This window comes from Mercenaria mercenaria, chromosome 1 (assembly GCF_021730395.1).
Source record: "Mercenaria mercenaria strain notata chromosome 1, MADL_Memer_1, whole genome shotgun sequence".
NCBI classification, from domain to species: domain Eukaryota; kingdom Metazoa; phylum Mollusca; class Bivalvia; order Venerida; family Veneridae; genus Mercenaria; species Mercenaria mercenaria.
The window spans coordinates 44166996-44193182 of NC_069361.1; the positions used below are offsets into that span (position 1 = coordinate 44166996).

General features: G+C 35.5%; 1 protein-coding gene across 1 annotated transcript; it reads left to right on the plus strand.

Moving 5' to 3' along the window:
- Window positions 1-2460: 2460 nt before the first annotated feature.
- On the plus strand, window positions 2461-15187 carry LOC123540577 (protein dpy-30 homolog). Its single transcript, XM_045325712.2, has 4 exons — window positions 2461-2534; window positions 9605-9681; window positions 11057-11202; window positions 14560-15187. Exons 1-4 carry the CDS (start codon window positions 2525-2527, stop codon window positions 14621-14623), a joined length of 297 nt encoding a protein of 98 aa, XP_045181647.1. The 5' UTR covers window positions 2461-2524; the 3' UTR covers window positions 14624-15187.
- The last annotated feature ends 11000 nt before the right edge of the window (window positions 15188-26187 follow it).

The window sequence follows — 26187 nt, forward strand, 5'->3', positions numbered from 1 at the left end:
TAACAAATATGATTTACAGGATATAAAATGTAAAAGGGTTAAACACCCATCAATGCATTAAAATACCTATTCGGGAAAAGCACAAAGTGGAAATTGTTGTACTTTCTTTCAACTACAGAGACAAATTCCTTCTGCCATAGACTGAACTTTGCAGAAACTACAAAACACATCAGATTGAAAACTAATCAATTCATCAGAAGTGCAAATCAGTAAATAAAAACATTTATCTTAATAAAATGCAACTCCCTTCGTAAAGCAAAGGCTGTACTGGCCCCTCTCACCTTCTCCGAGGGGCAATCATATCACATATGCGACATTCTGGTATGTTCTCTTCTGATCAAAGCGGCTCAGTCTCTTATGAATAATAATCAATAATCATATTTTTAAATAATATCATCAACTAATGCTCTTAAATAAAATCAAACACATTCGCGTTGCAGAGGCTATCATCAATTCTCATCCGAGGGCAGTTCATTTTCATTCCAATCTGCAGACAGTTTGCAGGTTCAAAAATCATTCAGCTGCTTTTGGACATCTGCTTATGGTGGCAGACTCTGGACATTCTGCATATTCTCTAAGTCAACGGAATGAAAAGAGTGTAATGTAGTGTTCTGGGATTTTAGAACAGTCAATCCCCCACTCCTCCAACAACTAAAATTACTGATATTTGGATATGAGATGTATGGGGTGTAAAAACATCTGGCACATTAAAGAACCAGCAAAGCTTCTGGAATTGGAGCGTCCTGTGTATCTTGCACTATACCCCCACCCCATAAAAAACACTAAAGATCTTCTAGAGGAGCGCTTATATGTGTAAACGGTGTCGACATATAGATAAGCTTAATCACACACAAAATGTGCCCAGAACAGAGCAGACGCAGTGGTCCAGTGGAAAATAATGTTGGACTACGAAAGCAGGGGTCGAGGGTTCGAGACCTCAAGCAATATTACTTACATTTGGATATGAGTACCCTGTATAGATGCTTTAAACCTGGTACGCTAAAGAACCAGGAAAGCGTCTACAATCTGAACGCCTTCTGTATCTTGCACTATATTCTCCAACTAAAACTTATATTCCCCTGAGGAGTCGGCCACATTGGTTAGTGTTAGCAGAAGCCTTTATTTCAGAAAATTTGACTGGTTCTCTTTGGATTGGAAAATTACGGCAAAAAAGTAATGGATTTTATTCTGAAAAGTGTTCGATTTTATTAAGTTAAATTAAATCTTGGTGATTAAGCGAATTAAAGAAATCATTCAACGAATATCATAATTAATGATTACCTGAACATAGCTTAACTTTATATCAACTTCTAATTTCAGCTTTATATCCCACGCTTTGTTGTGTGTGAACGTGTGTGATAGCGTGCGTGTTTGTGTATAGGTTAAAATTGCCACTGGTATCCCATATAGTCTCCTGTAGATGATTAGCTGTTATTAATTTCAGTGAGGCGATAGCGCAACTCCTATTCCCGGAAGAGCTTCTCTGTTGGAAAATATAAAGTACAAGATACAAAAGACGATACAATTCCACTGTTACTTTTCAGGTTTAATTAAGTTTTATTCATCGAATAAATGTCTTCATACTCTTTTCCTGGGTGCATTTTCAGAGGATGTTGTTATGTTGTTTATAATAATCAGATCATATTCTTATATGTAACACAGCATCTCAAATGTTGTGGCAAAAACACCTGTTACAGCTAACTGGCTATAGATCTATACATGGTTTTCATATCATCAAATAGCTCTAAAGTACTGGAAGTGATGTCTCAACATTTATTCGTTTCTATATGACAAAATGTGACCCGGAAATGCAAGAGTAAGGAAAATAATTACGTACACGAAAATGAACATATCGACCAATGAATGGCAATGATTAATAACAGAAGACAAGTAACAAACCAATTGATAAAGGGTAACCTCAAGTTGAAAACCTAAAAGGTTATTTCCTGGAGTCATTTAATTATAAACCACAAGTCTATCACAAGTAGTCCAAATATAAATAGTGCTAATCTTTTTTTCCTTCCTAATGCCTTTTTTCAATAGCAACGTGTTTACTTTTACTCTACCGCGTTTCAGTATGTATGTGTAGCATTCTTTCGAAATCGGCATGTTCCTACCGCATGCTAGGTAGAAATGGCGGCGTAAGAATTTTATATCTCGAAAAGAGACATTAAAAGAAGTGAAAATGGAGTAAATTCAGGGGGCTGTATTTATCCAACTGTAGTTTTCTTATATAAAAGATAACATCCATTTTTTCTTTTTGGTTTTCTAGAGTAGCGATATAGTTCTTCATAAGAATATAAGTCTCTAAAAATCTGATATGCTAGAAAATGTCGAAAAGGCGTTATAAAGTAAGTGGATTTTATATGAAATAAAAGAACAGCCAGATTTAGTGGTGTTTAGCCTATAGCCGATACCGGATACTGGGAGTTATCAATCTGCTGACGGGTGCACGTTATGAATGATAATAAATATATTTTATGCTAACAAACGGTGAACCAGTCATTAGCCCTTAGCTACCGTAATGGCGGACGGTAAGTGAATGGAAAGGAAAATTAATCTTTACATTCTAAGTGTATGAATAAAAGTACACATTAAGAATAATAGTAGATTCTTTAAGCTTTTAAACGTTTAGACTGTTGTTCAAAATATCATGATGGCTTTAAACTAAAAATCTTACCTGAATACCGCCGGCCCGAGGGGCACCTGCTTGTTTACTTTTTTGTTCTACATGAAATCAAAGAGTAATGTATTTTATACTTCTTTGATGAATATCTCCATACTCATAGAAATTAGGCGTATGACATTAGAATTTGCATTAATTATCTGTTATGAGTGTTATTCCAAAGCAAAAGTGGCATAAAATTGGGCCCGATAGAATTTTTTTTCCTTTAACAAAATATGCCAATGGTTTGTTGAAAGTGATTTACTGTCGGCTCGATCATCCACTAGTCAACTCCTCACCTGGTCAGATAGTGCCCATTTTTGTCATATCATCCCCCATTTGTCGCCCCCTCCAGCAGCCTCAATCAGCCCAATATATTGTTAACAATTAACACCTTTCAATCACTGAATCAGTCCTAGCTGTAAGAGATTAATCATCATTAACACCTTTTTAAGTACCCCTTGTAAAACCAAATAAGTGTTAAAGCAGCATGGTATCATGATTGACCGGTAAATTTTTTGGAATTGGCACAAATGTTATAATTAAAGGAAGAAAACCAGCCAAACTTGTGTTTAACTTTATATAAATTTATAAAAATGGATATTATAACTTAGTAAACGCTACAACTTCTTTAATATAACCTGGAACAACTGATACGGGGACTGGAAAGCGGCATTTATCAGTCAGGGGTGTAACTGTTTCAAGTTATCACATTTTATAACCCATTTGAGTTACTGCGTTTACTTTCATAACTTGTTTTAGTTATCATAAAATATTACAAAGCCCTCCTGTGTCAATTCCTCATTTTGAATGTGACTAATGCAATCATTTCCTGAATCCTTGGCCTTTTATCTTTCCAGCTGTGCAGTAAATTTTTTTACGCAAGGCTGATAAAGTCTTACGCAAATGGTTTTTAAGCTATAAAACTCTTAACATCCCATTATGCTCATCAGGTCATTATCAGACTAAAAGAGAATTTGATTAACCACAGTTTGCTACTAATTGCATTTTAAAGCTCACTTTGTGAGAACAGTAAAAAGGCTTTTTTTGAATAACTTACCTGGGTTATCCTTATTTTATAACTAATACAGGTTATAAAATTCTTGAAAAAGTAACTGAAATAGGTTACATAACCTAAAACAGTTACACCCCTGACTGTTTATTTTATCTTATGCTGTCGTCCAATCGAAGCATATACCGTAGGTTATTCTGCTATTACTCACACACTTACGCCTTACAGTTTAACTTGTCCTTTTGGTGAAAATCTGGGAAAGCATTTGTTGAATTTTTTGTTGAAAACAAAAGTTCTGCCATGAAATTATTGCCTGCATCTGTTTTTAAATGGAAAATATCTACATTAATGTTACTTTTCGCCCTGTGAAAATGACTAAATCTAGGCTTGTCTTACCCAGAGAGAAAGATGTCGTTTTTTACATGATGTTTGCCTTGTTGATTCAGAGTATTTAGAACAATAAAATTAGGACATATTTTAATGAAAATAGCAAGTCGCAACTGTAAACTGTTGCCTGAAAATATTTGTTTATGATATTGCTTTGTTCTTCACCATTTAAATGCGTGTTAAACCTAGATGATTTTCTGAAGTTTTATCTAGAAGTTCAGAATACTAAATGTAACATCGTTTTCGACCTTTTTTTAAATTTCATTGTTTTTTTTTTAATTTAAATACATTGTATTTTTCACACATGATCAGTTTTAAGATTATATTAATTAAACTAATTTTTGGAGTTTAAACAACAATTTCGTTTGAAACATTCTCTGCGTTCAAGAAGAATGTTTGTTTCCATACATTTATGTAGAAATCTGACATTATAAACAATAATTATAATTATGGCTCTACAAGATTAAGAAAAGTGTCAGCTTTCTTTTTTTTTTCATTTTATTTATTCAAATCCAACTAAAATCGGTCCTTTGATAAAGGTTTGAAGTTACGTGGTAAAATATTTCTTCAGGGAAGTGAGCTCAAGTTAATTCATAATAATTAAGAATATCACCACATGCAGCCGCATGCTGTTTTTCCTTCAGAATCCCTTTAGATGAATCTCTGATCATCTAATTATCGCCACTTAAGATGTGACTGGTAAACCCTTTGAACAAAAAGTGTTATAGCTCCATGATTAACATGAGGTAATATGACACGCTAATCGATAGTGGCGAAAACAAAATATCGATCGCTAACGACTGGTCGATATTTACAGGTATGGACGACAGCATAATACAGATAAATGTATTGATTTATACGGAGTGTCTACTCCCCGTATTAGACCTTCCTGATTTAACATATAAAAGTATAAAGTACCGACGAATTAACGTGTTTACCGCAGTCAAAGTAACCTTTACTTGCTCTTCATTTTATGTTTCTGTTGCTTATCCGTTAATTGATAAACAGTTGATATGCTGTTATAAATCTTTTTTCATTCTTATTATTAATTGGTAATACTATTTAATTACCGCATCATCTATTTTCTACAGTTTTAATTTACAAGTTATTCATCCTTTTTATTTTACATTATCCCGCCTTTCCCCATATAACACTCATTTTTTAAAGATTTAATTGTATTTAGTTAATAGAAGCGATTCCAATATCACTATTTCTAAAATAAAGTGAGTAAATAAATGATTTCAAAGTAAAAAGATCGTGGACTAAATTAAATAAAATATGCATGGGGGACGGAATGACCAAAATGGGGACGAGTTGACAGAATTTTTCATTTTTTCAAGAAGGAGGACGAAATGACCAAATTTGGGGGGACGTAATAACCAAAACTGGGACAACTTGACCGGGGACGAGTTGACTTAATATCAAAATTTGTTTCTGGTTAACTCAAAGGTTAATGTAAGGTTTGTTTTAACATCTGTATGTTCAACAGACAACAAGACCTACAAAGCCTATCATGCCAATTACAAGTGGCAGTCTTACAATAATGACAAACCTTCAGTACTTATACATTATGGCTATGCATGAGGGGTTTAGAAAAAGTAAAAGACAGGTTTCCTAGGCTGCTCAGTCTACCTACCGCATTTTGGGGCGTATAGGTAGCACTTTTTTTACTCATTTTCTGCCTTAAAAAGTTCCTGCGACTTATACGACAGAACATTGCCAGGAGAATTTTTCGGGCCAATTTTCTGGCTGCGGCACTTGCAAAATTAGGTTCATCTGTTATGAACGAACAAAACATTTCGGCGGCCTTTCAAGGAATATCGGCTATTTTCAATAAAGCATATCATAATTATCCCATACAGGCCATTAAAATTATGAATGACTACAATTGAAAGCCATACTTGCAGTTTGAATTACGTTTGTATCTACTTTCGTTTTACTGGACGCCATTGACAGGCCGCCGCCATATTTGCCGGTAAAATTTTAAATTGTTGGGAAAACTCCGGAATTTAAAATAGCGACTTACATGCTGGAACTTAATTTTCTGACCATTTCGATCCATAGCAGAAATTAGATGCGTACTATACATTACAGCGACCAATACACACCAAAATATGGTAGTACTTCCTGTCAGTTGTGATACATAAAAAGGTGCAAAAATTAAGCTTCTTAAATCCCGTAACTGCAAAATATACACATTTTTTTTTTTTGCACAGTAGCTCAGCTATTGCCGGTAGCTAAAGCATATTTCTACATTTAATTTTCCATGCCCAGATTTCAGAGAAAACAAGAAAAACAAGGAGATAGTAATGGAATATGCATTAAGTAATGATATCAGTTAATCAGTAGGAAGACACGGGTTTCAGTAAAACAATAAAAACAGATTTCTGATAGGGATCTAACTCTCTTTTCTTACAAGTAAAATACAACTAAACTAAAAAACTATATTTTGATATAATTTAAGCCTTTCAGCTGAATTAAATGAATTTTTGTCAAAATATGCAGATGTGATAAAATGTTGCTTTAATGAGATTGACCACCTTTGAATCCACTTATTTTCTAATCAAAGTTTACTATACTTCTATTTATATTTGACAAATCATATTACGGTAATATTTTACTGACTGTTGCCCCGTTCTCAAAATGGCAACAAAAATATTTAACACAATGGTAACAAGTAAATTTATGAATAACAGTATTGGTTTATGTTGATATTTATTGAAAGAACAGGTTAGAAATTCAAAAATGAATAATCAAGAAAAAGTTTTTGGAGAATGTTTGTGATTCAGCAATATTCTAATATATACATGTGTGCAACGATTTTGTACAGAATTTCAAGTGATACGGGGTTTCTCAATTTTAGTTCAGACATAAATTTTGTCAGGAACTTTACAATTTTATGTAACAGAGGCAAATTTTCAGCCACATCTCAGTGAAGAGAAAGGTTCTTTTTCCCAGTTGTGACCTGTAGATAAACTTCCAGGAATAAAAAAGATGTTTTCTTTTGAAATCGGACATCATTCTGTAACTCACAAATCAGTAAATAATCAGTTAGGCAAGACACCAGGTTTTGACTTCTGCTACAGACATGTGACTTCCATAAGTATAAAATGCCATGTTTCAGTAAAATTCTCTTTACCCAAAATGGGCAGTTATCATGTTTTGAAAGGCTAGGGCTGCAAAATATGTACATGCACTGAACTGCTTAAAAGATGCAACATTTTAGCTGGGAATAACTTGGATATATATTAGCAGGGGCTCAATAGCCCATGGCCCCTAGATTTTGGGCTGGGCTCCAAAATCGTTGGAGAAAATGCCCATAATGCCATTTATTACATAGTCGTTTCTATTCCCCGTTAAGTTACACTGGTACCGGAAACGTCAATATTTTTCCATACACTGACGCCTGAATTTCATATCGGGTGCGTTACATAATTCAGTGTGTGTTGTTGCACTATTTTTATGCCCCCAAAGGGAGGCATATTAGTTTTCAACTGTCCGTTCCTTCGTTAGTTCGTTCGTTCGTCACAACGTTAACTTTTTGCATGATGGCACTTTACTCGCGAACCACTGCACCCAGGACCTTCAAACTTCACATGCTGATAGTACTTATTGAGTACACGACCCTTACTGACTTTGGGGTCACCAGGTTATAGGTCAAGGTCACCAGGTCAAAGGTCAAGTCGCTGCGGGGGCATTTGTTACCATTAGTGACAGCTCTTGTTTTCTATTTAGTTCAGTATTGTCGATCCTATTCAGGCTATTGAACATATTTATGATATTTACATAATATTTATACGTGTAGATGCGTATGTAATAAAAAGGTTATTATCTTTGCATCGGGAAATATGCACTCGTTCTTCAGCGGAAGAATATTGCGCTCCTAAAGTCGCGCAATATTTCCGCTGAAGAACTCGTGCATATTTCCCGATACAAAGCTAATAACCTATAAATACCTAATGTTAAACATTTATTTTTTGACAGTCTGGGCCCCTGAATAGAAATAGCTAGTTTATATTAATGGATATCTGTACGCGCCCACCGTTGAGGTAAATTTTTTTCAACATATTCATTTCCACCAAGTTTGGCATACATGTACATATAGAACTTACATATGACACTGAAAAATGCCATTGTTTCAGTAAAATTCCCTTTACCCAAAATGGGCAGTTATGTTTTGAAAGGCTAGATAAAGTGGGTGAAAATAAAAGTTAGATATTGGTAAAAATGCTAGAAGTATGTAAATTTCCTGCATTGTTAAAAGCATTGCCATGGTTTACTACCTTCTGCACAATATTTTTGGTTATTTGTAAGAATATCTTGGAAAAATCTTATGTCAATAAGTTTGTACCACTAGTTGCTTTCAGAGTACTCACTTTTTATGGATGTTTTGAGAGAAATTCATATTTCATCTAAAATGTGTGGGTTAGTCTCTTTAAGGTATTTGTTTTGATTCAAAGTTTCCAAGAACATTGAATGAAATTCATACTTGACAATAATTTGATTAAATATGAAGAAATGCTTATTAGCTCGACTATTCGAAGAATAGGGGAGCTACCCTACTCGCCCCGGCATGAGCGTTAGCGTGAGCGTCGCACAAATGTTAAAGTTTGCGTACCACCCCAAATATTTTCAAAGTCCATTGAGATATTGCTTTCATATTTTGCATACTTGTTTACCATCATGACCCCAGTCTGTAAAAAGGAGGAGGCAACTCTATCAAGCATTTTGACTGAATTATGGCCCCTTTTCGACTTAAAATATGCTTATTGTAATGTTAAAGTTTTACTCATTGCTTATATTATACTATCAAGCACTGAGAATAGTCGAGCGCGCTTTCCACTGACAGCTCTTGTTCTCATACCCTTGTGCCCCACAAGACATACTACAAAAGTCTTAAAATGACTCAGAATTTGTTCAGATAGGGACCTCAGGCTGATTAAATCAGCAAATAGTTATCCAAATGATTTTTTGTTTACTTTTCAATGCTTATTGGAAAAATTTTAATATCAAAACAGCCTGTACTCGTAAGCACTGATTTTCAGATGTGAACAGAAAAGCTCTCCTTTAAAAGGCAGTTTCTATATCAGTTTTGAAAATGAGCCAGAACTTCAGTATACCCTGAAATAATTTACCAGAATAACATGTTTCACTTCTGAAGATGTATTCGTGTCAACCATTTAGAGCATGGTACTTCAGAATATCTGTTTTAACAGTGTTGTTAAATAACATTATGATTTAGTAACATGCATTGTGATGAAAAAAAAGTTAAAAGAACATTTTTTAGGACCTACAATGAATTAAAATTGAAGGAATTTTGTTATTATTGAGCTTACTTAGGTCTATTGCATGAAAGTATCACAGCTCCGAAAACCCAAGATTATTGACTACATTTTCACACATGAATGATTTAAAAAGTATACATTAGAAATTACACGTATTTTCCACAGGATTAGTGTTTATTATGGCACTCTTTTAGTCTTGGCCAAAATTTTAGGGTTTTATGCAAGTCCTCATACTTTTTTCTTTACTGTTTTCAGATCAAGATAAGAATTCGCTGACAGGCGGAGAGACGGGAGAAGAAAATCAGCAGCCCGAAATTCCAGAAAATGTCCAGGTTTGTATGATCAGAGAAAATTTACTGCCCGGTAATAAATGGATATTCCTTCTGATGTGCATAGCCGTAGCGAAATTTGTAAAACAGGATGAGATAGAGAATTAGTGACATTGCCACATTGGATGATCAAAATCATTTTATAAAACTGGGCTGTTTTCTTGTATATTTTCTTCTTTCCCCATAGTAAACACCCCCTAAAATACATATTTTAAGTTGATATGATCTGAGATATATTTATTTTATATGTAAAATTTTAATACGACTCACATTCATTGCTGTATAAAGATATAGCAAACGGCCTATAAAAATTATTATGAATTTTCGATAAAATATGATTGGCTGATACATTTTGCCCCCTACGATTGTAACATAAGAGATTCTACTGTTCCATTACATACAAATTATTTCAGGACCAAATGGTTGAAAACAACATTTCAAAAACATAATTATGATAAAAAGCCATACTGACCATGTGTAGGGCCGTAAAACATGTTTTGATTTGTACAAACTCAATTATTATTCAGCGGTGACGTCATAAATATATGACATAAAGGTTGTCGTCATTATGATGTGACGTCGTACAAAAGTTAAGCTCGTAACACAGGGTCAACTAACCTAATTCGATGATTCTGTTCATAAGTAGTTTGCGAGCTGTTAGATTACTAGTTTATAAATGCGTCTCAAAATTCTGATAAAAAAGAAACAAATATCTGTAAGTTCCATTGGCTATACAACACTTACTAACCTGGTGGGGGTAAATTGTAACAGCATACATGTATGACCCGAATGACATATTACGCTGAAAATGTAGTACTGTAAAATGCGAATTATTTGCGTTGTTAGAATTGAAATAGTAAATACGTACTCGTGATTTCATTAATACGCATTCTAACTCCTGGCCATATTTTATTAACTGATAAAATATAGGAACAAATTTATTATTTCTTAAATAAAATTAGAAAACTCAGGACTGCTGAGGCATGTCCCGTCAGTTGAAAATTTAATTAAAGAATTTATATGAGCTTCAAGTGATATTTTGAAAGAGTTTGTGTTTTGTTCAATTTATTAGTGAACTTTAAGAGATCTTTGGAATCTAAGAGCCATGGGTAATCTATCAGCCATGGGTATGAATCTTAGGTGATTTGACCTTTGGCTTTATAATCTAGGCCATCTGTACCCAGGTTTCATTCGAAGAAGTTGAGAGCTACATGCAAATAGCAAGATAGTACTGCCAACCATTTTCAGTTCTCATGAACACTGTTAAAATAATAAGACAGTAGTTTAAAAAATGCATACTGACAGTTTTTCTGTGTTGATCTCTGCTAAAATTTTAATATGAAATGTGCAAATTAAGAATTTTTGATATCTTTTATAGAAAATTATCAATGCAGAGAAGGAAGCGGAGGGCTTGCCTGCTAAGCGGCCGAAGGTTGACCTACAGTCCCTGCCAACACGAGCATACCTAGACCAAACTGTAGTTCCAATACTATTACAGGGAATGTCTGTGTTAGCAAAAGAAAGGTATAGTTGGCTTAAGGTATTCCATCCACAGATACCAACAGTTGTTCCCTGGCCCGCAGACAGTAGATTTTCATGGAGGCCTACAAACCCTGAAATCAGTGCAAGCTGTATTCAGAATTGAATACTTTAAATCAATATATGAAGACACTTTTCTGCAACACACTATAACTCTATGTAAACTACAAGTAAAGGTACCATTAAAAATGATTAATTGAATAATATTTTTTGTTTGAGCTTTTATAAATGAGTTTAATTAGGTTTTTCTACAGTTATTCAATTATGCAACATCAGCCGGTCTGCTGGTGGGGTTCTGTTCAAGTAGTGATTTTTCTTCATTCCCAAAATTACTCCGAGGTTAAGGACAAATTACTTCAGACATACTGTATTCTGTCAAATTGTCATTGAGAACTTACCTGGGCTTGCAATCAAACACAAGTCTGCAGTTTGTTTTGTACTGTGCCCATCTGTTTAGCTCAGGAGAGAGCAGATCTACGGATCACAGAGTTGTAAGTTTGATCCCCGGGTGAGGCGTATGTTCTCTGTGACAATTTGATCATTCATCCTCCACCTCTGATTCATGTGGGGAAGTTGGCAGTTACTTGCGGAGAACAGGTTTGTACTCGGGTACAGAATCCAAGAATACTGGTCAGGTTAACTGCCCGCCATTACGTAACTGAAATACTATTGAAAAACGGTGTTAAACCCAAAACAAATAAACAAACAATTTGTACAGTACTGTAAAAGCACATATTTTCACTGGGTCAAAACTTACAGAATTTGAAATAACGGTATTGAGAAGGTTCGTGAGGTTTTATATTTACAAGATTGTAAAAAGGTTATCCCGCTTGTTTCGACTTACTAGTTAGTTGGGTGTCCATAAAAGTTACACATTGTAAAGCGTTACCTATGGACAGATATGTTTTGAATATCTGCTGTGAAGATCGATAGATATTAATTGTATGGATGTTTTAACACCTCTATTTACCTGTAAACCTTGAAGGCTGTATAGGCTTACAAGTAATTAATATCCAGGGGGCATAGATGTCAATATTTGTTTGATTAAGCACACTGTTGACATTAATGTTATAATATTACAATATCGGTTCTAAACTATACATTTATGTGGCTTGATCTATTCGCCTTAAAATAATACTATCTTGCAGGTGTTAGGGAAACACCAAATGTATCCAGTTTTTAGCTCGACTATTCGAAGAATAGTCTAGCTATTCTACTCACCCTGGCGTCAGCGTCGGCGTCGGCGTCACACCTTGGTTAAGTTTTTGCATGCAAGTACATACAGCTATCATTTAAAGGCATATAGCTTTGAAACTTATTTATTCTTTTTCTAGGTCAATTACCAACCTCACTGGGTCAAGTTCCGTAACTCTAACATGTATTTTGAGCAAATTATGCCCCCTTTTGGACTTAGAAAATTCTGGTTAAAGTTTTACATGCAAGTTACTATCTCCAAAACTAATGCAGACATTGAATTGAAACTTCACATGTGTCTTCGGGGTTATAAAACTAGTTGATAGCATCAAGTCCCATAACTCTGACCTTCATTTTGGCCAAATTATGCCCCCTTTTGGACTTAGAAAATTCTGGTTAAAGTTTTGCGTGCAAGTACATACAGCTATTACTAAAAGGCATATAGATTTGAAACTTATTTTTTCTTTTTCTAGATCAATTACCTACCTCACTGGGTCAAGTCCCATAACTCTGACATGTATTTTGAGCAAATTATGCCCCCTTTTGGACTTAGAAAATCCTGGTTAAAGTTTTACATGCAAGTAACTATCTCCAAAACTACTGCAGATATTAAATTGAAAGTTCACATGTGTCTTCCGTGTTATAAAACTAGTTGATAGCACCAAGTCCCATAACTCTGACATGTATTTTGGGCAAATTATGCCCCCTTTTGGACTTAGAAAATCCTGGTTAAAGTTTTGCGTGCAAGTTCATACAGCTATTACTAAAAGGCATATAGATTTGAAACTTATTTTTTCTTTTTCTAGATCAATTACCTACCTCACTGGGTCAAGTTCCATAACTCTGACATGTATTTTGGGCAAATTATGCCCCCTTTTGGACTTAGAAAATTCTGGTTAAAGTTTTACATGCAAGTAACTATCTCCAAAACTACTGCAGATATTAAATTGAAACTTCACATGTGTCTTCGGGGTTATAAAACTAGTTGATAGCACCAAGTCCAATAACTCTGACATGTATTTTGGGCAAATTATGCCCCCTTTTGGACTTAGAAAATCCTGGTTAAAGTTTTGCGTGCAAGTACATACAGCTATCATTTAAAGGCATATAGCTTTGAAACTTATTTATTCTTTTCCTAGGTCAATTACCAACCTCACTGGGTCAAGTTCCATAACTCTTAACATGTATTTTGAGCAAATTATGCCCCCTTTTGGACTTAGAAAATTCTGGTTAAAGTTTTACATGCAAGTTACTATCCCCAAAACTAATGCAGATATTGAATTGAAACTTAACATGTTTCTTCGGGGTTATAAAACTAGTTGATAACATCAAGTCCCATAACTCTGATATGTATTTTGGTCAAATTATGTCCCCTTTCGAACTTAACTCTTTTGATATTTAACATTTTGGGTAATAATTTCCTGCTTCTGTGACAATATTTCGAATAGTCAAGCTGAGCTGTCTTACGGACAGCTCTTGTTGTAAATATGGCCATTTCTACTTGTTATCTTGAGGAAGGTTTGTGTGATGACAATAATTTTCTTCATTTGCATTATACCTATGGTTAATATTCTACACAAGGATTAATGTTCGCAAGATGAGGGGCCTCACAAATATAGTGAAAATTAAAGGCGTACACTAGAATTCCCTGTATGTGAGATGGGTGAAAATTTTCCCAATAACAGAATTTCTTTAAACTTTGGATATTGAAGGACAATCATCTAAGAAACAAAAATATGCAATAAAAATCATAGGTCACCGGTACAAAAAAAGAGTTATCTGCCCTTGAAACGTCATTTTGGGGAAAATGCCGTTTTCAAGGGCGGATAACTCTCTTTCGATACCGGTGACCTATGATTTTTATTGCATTTTTTTGTTTCTTAGATGATTGTCCTTCGATATCCAAAGTTTGAAGAAATTCTGTTATTGGAAAAATTTTTGCACCAAATTCTAGCATACGTCCTTAAACCCCTACAAAAATTTCTGCTTTTACAGTAGTTTTTGGCTTTATCTGCTGAACTAACAAGGTGGGCTCCTGTGTTTTAGTTTATATTTCAGGTTCAGAATATTTTCTCTGAGATACATGTACATTTATGTTTCTTTCAAATAGGATAAGATAAACATGATATTCTGTTTATTATTTTTCAGACCGCCTAATGCAATAGAGTTCCTGGCAGCTTACTTATTGAAGAATAAGAATTCATTCGAATGACCTATGCACCAATCAGTGATATTTCAATAGACGTTCCAGTGTATAACTGTATTGTCGTACATTTTGTATATATTGAATGAAGACAAACTTTTTTCATCATCATCAACATCGGGTTATTGTTTATTCTAAGAGACTTGATAATTGTTTGTAAACTATTAGTGCTGTTGTACTGGATGAGGATTCAGGGCTTTGGTTCTTTTCTTTTACGTAAAAAGACGTTCCGAATTATTGTAACTTGTTAAGTTTTAAACTGTCGCAAATACTGGTTCAGATCTGTAGAAAGAAAGCAATTTGTTCATTTGCAGTCTTTAGTTCCATAAGGTAAATCATAATACAGTTGTTACAAAAAAAAAAAAAAAAGAGTTGATATTAAACACACCCCGGTACTTGTTATATCCGTATATGTATTATTAAAGGGAGACAATCTAGTCTTACATTTAAATTAATCTTTTTGTTCTTAAGTTTCTTGTTTAAATAAAATTCAGTATTTTTTTACCAATTTAGATAATTACATTTACAATTGACAAATGTAGAGAAAAGAACCAATTGATTGCCTTAAATTGGCTTTACTGTGATTACATGGGTTGGGGAGTGGGGGTGGGGGGAGGTGGGGGAGGAGTAATCATTTTGATATTCAGGGATCATGAATGAGAGATATTTGTTAGAATGAAAGAAAGATTTTCTTAATGGTTATTTATATTCTTGTACTCTAAATGCTCTGAAATGAAATAAAGCTCATTCAATTTTTTTCAAACAAAGTGTTAAGTCGTCTATGGCTTTAAGGCATAATGACCTTTAAGAGATAAAGGTCAGATTTTGTATAGCACTGTTTTGCTGCATTTTGTGTTGCTTATTTTTGTCTAGAATTATCCTCCTTTGTACTTAGAATTTCAGGTTTAAGTTTCAGTGCACTTTAATTGATTTGATTCAGACTTAATACAGTTGTTCCACATCATCACTCACATCATATGACACAAGGTCTGTAACTCTGACACCAATATTTCATGAATTATGCCACCTTTTTACTTAGAATTTTAAGTTCATTTTGATGTATTTTCACTATATTGCTCTTATTACAGAAGGGATTTGATTCAAACACAAAATAATTGTTCCTCATCAGCATCCACAACATTTTACAAAAGGGCCATAATTATGCCCCTTTTTACTTAAAATTCTGTGTTTTGATGCACTTTCATTCTGGTACTGTTATTACTAAACAGATTTGATTCAAACTTAAAATAGTTATAACCACATCATCAGTGACATCATATTACAAAAGGGCCATAACACTTGCACCAGTATTTCATGAAATATGCCCCCCTTGTTACTTAGAATTTCAGGTTTATGTTGGGGCACTTCCACTATATCTTTGTTAATACTTAATGAGTTTGATTCAAACTTAAAATAGTTATTGCACAACATTGTCCTCATCATATGACACAAGTTCCATAACTCTGGCACAAATATTTTGTGAATTAAGTCCCCTTTTTACTAAGAATTTCAGTTTAATTTTGATACTTTTTTAGCTCGACTATACGAAGTATAAGGAGAGCTATCCTACTCGCTCTGGCGTCGGCGTCTTTCCGTGTCCCCACCTTGGTTAAAGTTTTGGTGCACTTTCTCTTTTTTCAACTTACCTCTGTAATTACTTGATGGATTTGATTCAAACTTGAAATACTTATTCCGCATCATCATCCACATCATCTGACATAAGGGCCATAACTCTGGCACCAACATTTCATGAATTATCCCCACTTTTCACTTAGATTTTCAGGTTAAAGTTTTGATGCACTTTCACTCTATCTCTGTTATTACTGAATGGATTTGATTCAAACTAAAAATAGTTGTTCAACATCATCACCCACATCATATGACACAAGGTGCATAACTCTGGCACCCTTTTTTCATGAATTATTCCCCCTTTTTACTTAGAATTTCAGGTTAAAGTTTTGGTGCACTTTCACTCTACCTCTGTTATTACTGAATGGATTTGATTCAAACTTAAAATAGTTGTTCAGCATCATCACCCACATCATATGACACAAGATGCATAACTCTGGCACAATTTTTCATGAATTATTCCCCTTTTTACTTAGAATTTAAGGATAAAGTTTTATTCACTTTCACTCTATCTCTGTATTACTGAATGGATCTGATTCAAACTTAAAATAGTTGTTCAGCATCATCACCCACACCATATGACGCAAGGTGCATAACTCTGGCACCAATTTTTCATTAATTATTCCCCCCTTTTACTTAGAATTTTAGGTTAAAGTTTTGATGCACTTTCACTCTGTCTCTGTTATTACTGAATGGATATGATTCAAACTTAAAATAGTTGTTCAACATCATCAACCACACTATATATGTATATATATATGACACAAGCTGCATAACTCTGGCACCAATATTTAATGAATTATGCCCCTTTTTGCTTAGGATATACTTATATAGTGTTTTGATACATTTTATCTTTACCTCTCTTATTACTTTAAGTTGATATTTTTGACATAGACTCAGGCTATTGTGCAATATCATCATCCACAATTGGAGTCATTAAACACTCCAGTGACAGCTCTAGTTTCCTCAGATGTGCCCAGTTCACTATCCAGCATCGAAATAGTCGAGCGTGCTGTCTCCTGTGACAGCTCTTGTTTCACCATGTCTCTGTTGTTAATTGATTTGATTCAAACTTGAAATTGTTACTAAACTGTATCACCCACATCATATGACACAAGGTTCATAATGCTGGCACCAAAATGATATGAGTTATGCCCCCCTTTTTACAAGAATTTCAGGTTCAAGTTTTGATGCACTTACGCTGTATCTCGGTTATTACTGAATAGATTAGATTCAAACTTAAAACTTATAATTGTTCCACATTATTAGCCGCATGATATGACTCGTGGTGCATTACTTTAATTTGCAGAATTTATTGCTAAATACATTTGACACAGACCTAAGTTATTGTCCAATATCTTTATCCAGTCCTTAAACACTCCAGAGACAGCTCCAGCTTCCTCAGATGTGTCCAATTTCGCCATCCAGCACAAAAATAGACAAGTGCGTTGCCTCCTGGGACAGCTCTTGTTATGCATCTGTTTGAAAAAGGAGAGATTTATTATGTTAATATATTGTTATGGCAGTGTTTGTCCACCTGCTTTTGAGCTCTCATTCAATTTTTTAGGTGGTAGGATGAATAAAAAAAACTATGACCATGAAACGGTGGCAGACATTGAAAAACCTGGTATTTACATTTTTTCAAAAAATATTTTTCAGTCATTAAGAATTAAGTTATAATGCCTCATAGTTTGCGAAAGTGCTGGATATCCTATCCAATCAGAATGCAGCAAAATTGTCAGGAGACAGTGTTTATTCATTGGACTATTTTTGTACTTCGAAAGCCTCGTATATTTCTAGCTCACCTGAAATGGAGATTCAGGGTGAGCTGTTAGTATAGGTGATTGGTCCGGACTCTTTCATTCGCAATTTACATCAACATCTCCTCTGAAACTACTGGTCAGAATTACTCCAGAATTGGTCTGTAGCATCCTCGCAACAAACTCTCAACTTTGTTCAAATGGTTCTGCTTTACCATTTTTAGGGGATGCAGTGATTTATTATTGTCTTTTCAAATGTACAGCATTATGAGCATTGTATATAAATTTTTTATACAACTACCAAAAAAGAAACAAAATAATGCCCTTAAAAGAAGCTATAAAATATATCAGTAAAACGCTCTACAGTAAAAATTGTAAGAAAGATAACTCTGCAACCCTTCTCTTTTCTTTACAAAAAAAATGCTCTTCTGATATGCAACTTTGGTAAAACAATATTCAACTGGAAAAAAAGTAAAGAAAAGAAAGGTATCTCTGCAGATCTTCCCTTTCCTTTATAAATACCATAAAAAAAAACAGAAATCACTTTACAAATACCATTCAAACAGAAGTGATAAGCAATTTAAACTCAAAATTTCATATATACTGATGACATCTGTTACAGCAATGTCATTATGAAATATTTTCAAAATATTGATCAAACAGCTGAATGGGTCTGTAAAATTCGTATTCATAACATGGAGTATGGTAAAATTTAAATATGAGCCATGCCATGAGAAAACCAACATAGTGGCTTTGCGACCAGCATGGATCCAGACCAGCCTGCGCATCCACGCAGTCTGGTCAGGATCCATGCTGTTCGCTAATGGTTTCTCTAATAATAATAGTCTTTGAAAGCGAACAACATGGATCCTGACAAGACTGCGCGGATGCGCAGGCTGGTCTGGATCCATGCTGGTCGCAAAGCCACTATGTTGGTTTTCCCATGGCGCGGCTCATATCATCTTAAGTAACAAAATATTGATTCCCTATGAACTGATCTGTATTTACATGCATAAAATGAAATATTGTAAGGTTTCACTGATTTTATAAGATATATTTGAAATGGTCTGTTGATACTGTTTGTATGTAAAACATAAAATATTGTACATTATTGTACGTTTTATTTGACCTGGTTGTGCGGAGTTAATCTCTGACTTACGCAAATAATGGTAATCTCAAATAACGAGAAAAATAGGTAGAGCAATGTTATTGTTTAAATCGTTTAAATCCGTAATCTTTTGATAACCAACGACTAAAATTCAACGCTGCATTGGTTACAATGTAAGGTAGATAGCCACTGATTAAGAAATCTGGTTGCCAAATGTACTAATATCCTACACAATAATGCATTGGACCGTCACTAAACCACGTCCGCTGAGTTTTGTCCACTTTAAGGTAAAAGCAATTAATGATATATATCTCAGTACTTAACTAAAAACAAGTCTGTGGATGTTACCTTTAGTTTGCTAACAGCAAGTGATTTTGTCTTTGCAACCAGCGCAGACCAAGATCAGCCTGCAGGGATCTTGGTCTGCCCTGGGATCTTGGTCTGCCCGGTTAGCTATTCAGACAGTAAATTTTTAGTGGACAAGCATTCGAATAATAAATGGAACTGCTCAAATTGAATGATGGAATAGTCCATTTCCCTATGCCCTTTTTGAAAACATGGGACATATTACCGTATATGTTGGCGTGCGTGTCCTACAGTCTGTCTGTCAAACTTCATGTCCAGAGCATAGTTTTATGCCCATTGAAGATATTGACTTTTAAACTTGGCGTTTAGGTAGATGGCGATGAGACAACGTGCAGAGCTTTTGAATCTGTAGTTTAAAGGCCAAGGTCACAAATTGAGCTAAAATGTCAAAACTCTCTATCATATTTTGTGTTCAGAGCATAACCAAATAACCATGCAAGGTTTTTGACTTTAAACTCGGAATGTAGGTAGGTGGCGATGAGACTATGTGCAGAGCATGAATCGTGTATGTAGGTCAAAGGTCAAGGTCACAATTTGAGCTCAAAGATCAATTCTGTCTGTCATATTATTGTCTGGAGCATATCTTTTTAGCCCACCATCATCAGATGGTGGGCTAGATTCAAATCACTCTGCGTCCGTGGTCCGTCGTCCTTCCGTCCGTTAACAATTTCTCGGTATCGCATCTCCTCAGAAACTACAAGGGGGATTTTGACCAAACTTTGTCAGAATGATGTATTTTACCCTAGTTGTGTCCCCCTGAAAATCAGACTGGTTCAACAATTTTTGAGTTGAGTTATGGCCCTTTGTTTATTTTTATAATTTACATAGATTTATACAGGGAAAAACTTCTTCTTGTTCAAAACAACAGGGCCTAGGGCTTTGATATTTGGTATGAACCATCATCTAGTGGTTCTCTACCAAGATTGTTCAGATTATTTCCCTGGGGTCAAGTATGGCCCCGCCCCAGGGGTCACATGGTTTACGTAGACTTATATAGGGAAAAACTTTGCTCGAAAATCTTCTTGTCCAAACCACAAAGCCTAGGGCTTTGATATTTGTAATGAAGCATCATCTAGTGGTCCTCTACCAAGTTTATTCAAATTATCCCCCTAGGGTCAAATATAGCCCTGCCCGGGGGTCACATCGTTTATGTATAATTATATAGGGAAAAAAATTGAAAAACCTTTTGTCCAAAACCACAGGGCCTAGAGCTTTGATATTTTGTATGTGACATCATCTAGTGGTTCTCTACTAAGATATTGAAATGATTCCCCTAGGGTCAAATATGACCCCGCCCTCGGGGTCACATGGTTCATATACATGTAGACTTATATTGGGAAAAGCTTTTAAAATCTTCTTGTCAATAACCTACAACATTCAAATTTGGACCACATGTATGGTTTTGTGTGGCAAGATGAACCTTGACATGAGTTGACCTTGATTTTGACCTAGTGACCTACTTTCACATTTCTGTAGCTACAGCTTTCAAATTTGGACCACTTGCATAGTTTTGTGCACTGAAAAAAACTTTGACCTTGACATTGACCTAGTGACCTACTTTCACATTTTTGAAGGTACAGGCTTCAAATTTGGACCACATGCATAGTTTTGTGTTCTGAAATGAAATTTGACCTAGTGACCTACTTTCACATTTCTCAAGCTACAGCCTTCAAATTTGGACCGCATGCATAGTTTTGTGTACCGAAACAAACTTTGACCTTTACATTGACCTAGTGACCTACTTTCACATTTTTGAAGGTACAGGCTTCAAATTTGGACCACATGCATAGTTTCGTGTTCTGAAATGAAATTTGACCTTGATTTTGACCTAGTGACCTACTTTCACATTTCTCAAGCTACAGCCTTCAAATTTGGACCACTTGCATAGTTTTGTGTAATGAAATGAACTTTGACCTTAAGATTGACCTAGTGACCTACTTTCACATTTCTGTAGCTACAGGCTTCAAATTTAGACCACATGCATAGGATTGTGTACCGAAACAAACTTTGACCTTGACATTGACCTAGTGACCTACTTTCACATTTTTTAAGGTACAGGCTTCAAATTTGGCCCTCATGCATAGATTTGTGCTCTGAAGTGAAATTTGACCATGATTTTGACCTAGTGACCTACTTTCACATTTCTCAAGATACAGCCTTCAAGTTTGGACCACTTGCGTAGTTTTGTGTACCGAAATAAACTTTGACCTTAAGATTGACCTAGTGACCTACTTTCAAATTTCTCAAACTACAGCCTTCAAACTTGATGCACATGCATAGTTTTGTGTACAAAGAACTTCGTCCTTGAAATTGATCTAGTGACTTACTTTCACATTTCTCAAGCTACAGCTTTCGAATTTGGACCACATGCACAGTGTTGTGTACGGAAATGAAAATTTGACCTTGAGCTAGTCAATAAGTCTTGAAATTTAGAACACTCAAAAATGACACATTGGTGGGCGCCAAGATCACTCTGTGATCTCTTGTTATACGTCCGTCTCTGAAAGAGTGGGGTGTGGTTGGTGTCCAAAGCATGTCCGCTCTCTAAGTTGAACAGTTTTCATCCGATCTTTACTAAACTTGCTGAAAATGTGTGTGGGAATAATATCGGCCAAGTTCGATAACCAGCCAATCGCCCTAGGCACTTTTGGATTATGGCCCTTGAATTACTCTAAAAACTGCGAATTTAGCCTTGTCCGCTAAACAGTTGTCATCTGATCTTCAACAAACTTGCTGACAATGTTTGTGGGCATAATATATCGGCCAAGTTCGATAAACACCCAAATCGCCCCAGGCACTCTTGGATTATGGCCCTTGAATTCGGCCAAGTTTTGTGACAGTCTGGCACTCTTGTTAACCATTCAAATTATTGACTTCAATCTTCAGGTGTAGGTAGGTGATGATGAGATAATGTACAGAGTGCATGAACCAGGGTGGTAGGTCAAAGGTAGTTTCAACAAAGTCAAACCTTCCTATCATATTTTGTGTCCAGAACATAACTTAAGAAGTATTGAATTTATTGACTTGGAATATAGACAGGTAGTGATGAGACGATGTGCAGACTGCAACAATCTAATTAAAACCCCCTCTCCCACCCATAACCCCCCCCCCCCTCCCTTCCCCAAAAAATAGTTTTTTGCCCTTTCTTTGTATCCTGTCGCTGCAACAATCTACTAGTATGTTAAGCCCCCAGCTGCCATTACCCCCTTTGCCCCCACCTCCCAAGAAATAAATTCTGTTAGTTTCTTAACCAGCGGATGTGCAGCTGGTCTGGATCCATACTGGTCGCAAATGCACTATGTTGGTTTTCTCATGGTGCGGCTCATTTACTCATGAATGCTTTAGCTATTACACTTTCTAACTTTAAGCTTTGAAACAAAAGGTAATAGGTAAGGGTAGTTTCTCGGAAGCACAGAGCACCACTAACACAGCCTCAGAGCCACGCATTTGCAAAGTAGGCCCACAACAAAAAAGAGACTGTAACGGAAAAATATTACAGACGGGTTGCTTCAAAAATCCAACAAGTGCATTTTATTGTTATGCAAAATATAGATAGAGGCGGGGAGGAAGGGGTAGAAAGGTGTTTGTGTGTTGGGAGGGGGCGGGGGTGGGGAACAAGGAAGAATATTCAAAAAGGAATGCTACGTTCCTTAATCACAGTTACACTACAACGTAAACCTCAGCAGCGCAGACACACATGTACAAAAGACAAGCCCGCGCGCGCACACGCACACGCACACACACACACGCACGCACGCAGGCACACACGCACGAAACAATGTCATATGCACTTTGACCCCTAAGTGTGACCTTGACCTTGAAGCGAGCCATCCAAAAATGCGCTCTGCACGTTTTCTCGATGTGGTGAACATTTGTGTCAAGTTTCTTCGATATCCTTTAAAGGCCTAGATTTTGGCAGTGGGCCAAGGGATTTTTGTTTTCACCAGCACAGTTGGGAGCTAATGACCATCACAGTATGGCTCCAATAAACAAGGGTCAATGTTTATTGGAGAGTCAGTCTACCTTACAAGTGTATTATCTATTAGTGAGAAGGGGAAACGGATGTAATATATTTCAAATTAATGAATAATTGATAACTTTTAAAGTTATACTAGTTTTTTTTTGCCATTTCTATGTAAAGAAAAATATTTGTTGATCAAGCACAATAATAAAATAATCAGAAACTTATTTTCACAATAATGAAATAATGAGAAACTTACTTAAAGAAACATGCAAGTTTTTATTTTTTCAAATTCTGTCCGGAGAATTGTGATATTTCTGAAAAATGTGACTTTCACTCATCTAAAGCTTGCAGAATACTGTAAATAATATTTATCTAAATTGAACAGAATATGAATTTCAAAGTTACAAAGCAAAGCATGAAAAAGTCCCTTTTGGCAACATACTGAAGATGAAAATTGAGTATAGATGGAACGCAATAATTTTATATTCAAATAATGTTGATTACATGAAAAGGCCTATATGAAAATCAATTTCCAAATCGAAAAATATTGTTTGTCAGCACAAAGAACTCAGGAAGTTTTCACAATAGTTGTGTTTTATTATCATTATTATTTTCAATATTATTACTGTATCTTTTATCTTCCTTTATGTAATATAATAATAATAATAATGATAATAATAATACTTATGATTATGATTATTTCTATAATTATTATTATCATTATTATAACATTAAAGTAATAGTTATTATCATCTACATAATATCAAAATAATAATTATTATTATCATTCCACATTTACTGAAGAAAAATTAATTTCTTTCAACTCCACTGCACACATCTTCATGGTCTAGTTGGGGTTCCTGCTGTGCTAATTGCCCTCTAATCAGTTGCTATTACATAATCGCTGATAAGTAGCAGATAAGATGGGAGTTGTATATTGGATTTGAGGGGGGGACACTTATATAGTAGTGAATCTAGGCCTTTAAGGGGTTCACAAGTTACAGAGCGGACAATTGCTAACGGACGGACGGACTGACGAACGGACAGATGGACACCGAAGTCATAACATAATACGACCCTTCAGACGTATAAAAAGCGAGTGGCTTTTATCAAATATATAGGCTAAACCAGCCCAGCCGAGCCTAATCTGTTTCATTTCAGTAAAAGTAAACATATTTTTGTAATGAGAAAATTTAAGATATATGCGACATTAAAAATGCCTTGTTACCAAAGGATCGGATCCCGATAGGTTGAAAGACATTCAATCGCAGTCTGATGCACATACAAGTAATGTGAACTGCACCGATCTTGTTAAGCCAGTTCATATAAAAGGATACACACGAGAGACTTAAACCTGTCTGTGTCACTTATTATATACCCGCAGCCAGTTAACCTAAACAGCGTTACTGTGTTTTGTACCAGTGTAGCTGTAGGAAACGAAGATTTTCTATTAATCAGTCATGGGTTCTATTTCTTTGTTGCAGGTTAACAATTAAGGTCATAAGGCGATTAGCCAGCTTCAATGGCGGAGGAATATCCTATGTGTCCCTCTGTACATTATTTCAGGTATGAGCGGACATTTTGATTTTTTTTACATTAAGTTTCTTAAAATTGTCTGGCTTAGTCTCATTCTCCCTGCCCACATTATCCTCTTTCTCCGCCACCCACCTCCACACATCCATACCCAACCTTGACAAATATACAACGCCATTACCAATCCTTATTTAGTTAGTAGAAGCTTCATAATATTTCTGTTCTTCCAAAACATTGGCCCTATAACAAAATAATTTCACAGATATTTTCTTGTATGACTATTCAAGCAAGGTGTGGAACTCAGGTGAGCAACCTAGGGCTACCAAAGCCCTCCTGTTTCTATACGTAACAGGACTTATTATTAAGATAATTATTTGTATAACATAAACCTGTTAATTCTTCTTCCCTCGAAAAAGTATACAAGAATGTATGAGTATAACTTCCGTCGGGCTTAAAGCTTACACCACATTATTTTTTATTGAAGATTCACGTTAGTTTTTGAAATATACACAATGAATTGTTTATATATGTCGTAGTGCAAACAGGAAGTGCGACATTTAGCGCTGGTGTTGCGACATATAACGGTGGGCAAATGTTTGCGTCATTTAACGTTAAAGGTGCGACATATAGTGGCAGATGACTTTGCGACATTTAGCGGTGGTTGCGACATTTAGCGTCAACCTTGCGACATTTAACGGTGGTTGCGACAATAAGCGGTGTTGCATCATTTAACGGTGCCACACCGCTTAAGCCGGAGTTAGTGGGCCCGAGAAATTACCTTACATGATGACAACTATCAAACCGAGTCTGCTATGATTTTGCTTTGTTGCTTCTATGCTTCCAATGGTGTCTTTTCAGCGCTTTAAAATCATTCTCCTTACTTGGACTCAGTGTTGTTATATGAGCCGTGCCTTGAGAAAACCAACAGAGTGACTTTGCGCACATCCGCGCAGTCTGTTGCTATTAGAGAAACTGTTAGCAAAGGCTGGTCTGGATTCATGCGGGTCGCTAAGCCACTATGTTGGTTTTCTCATGGCACGACTCAATTATCTTCTTGTCCTACTGAACCGTGGACAACATTCAGTTTATATAATAGAATTCCGTTTAAGTAGGCCCGAGAGGTGCTGCACATTTTAGTGCCTTTTTTTTAAAAAAGACTCGATTAAACCGAGTCTATATTTCTCTATGCTTACAAAAGATTTTCTTATCGAAT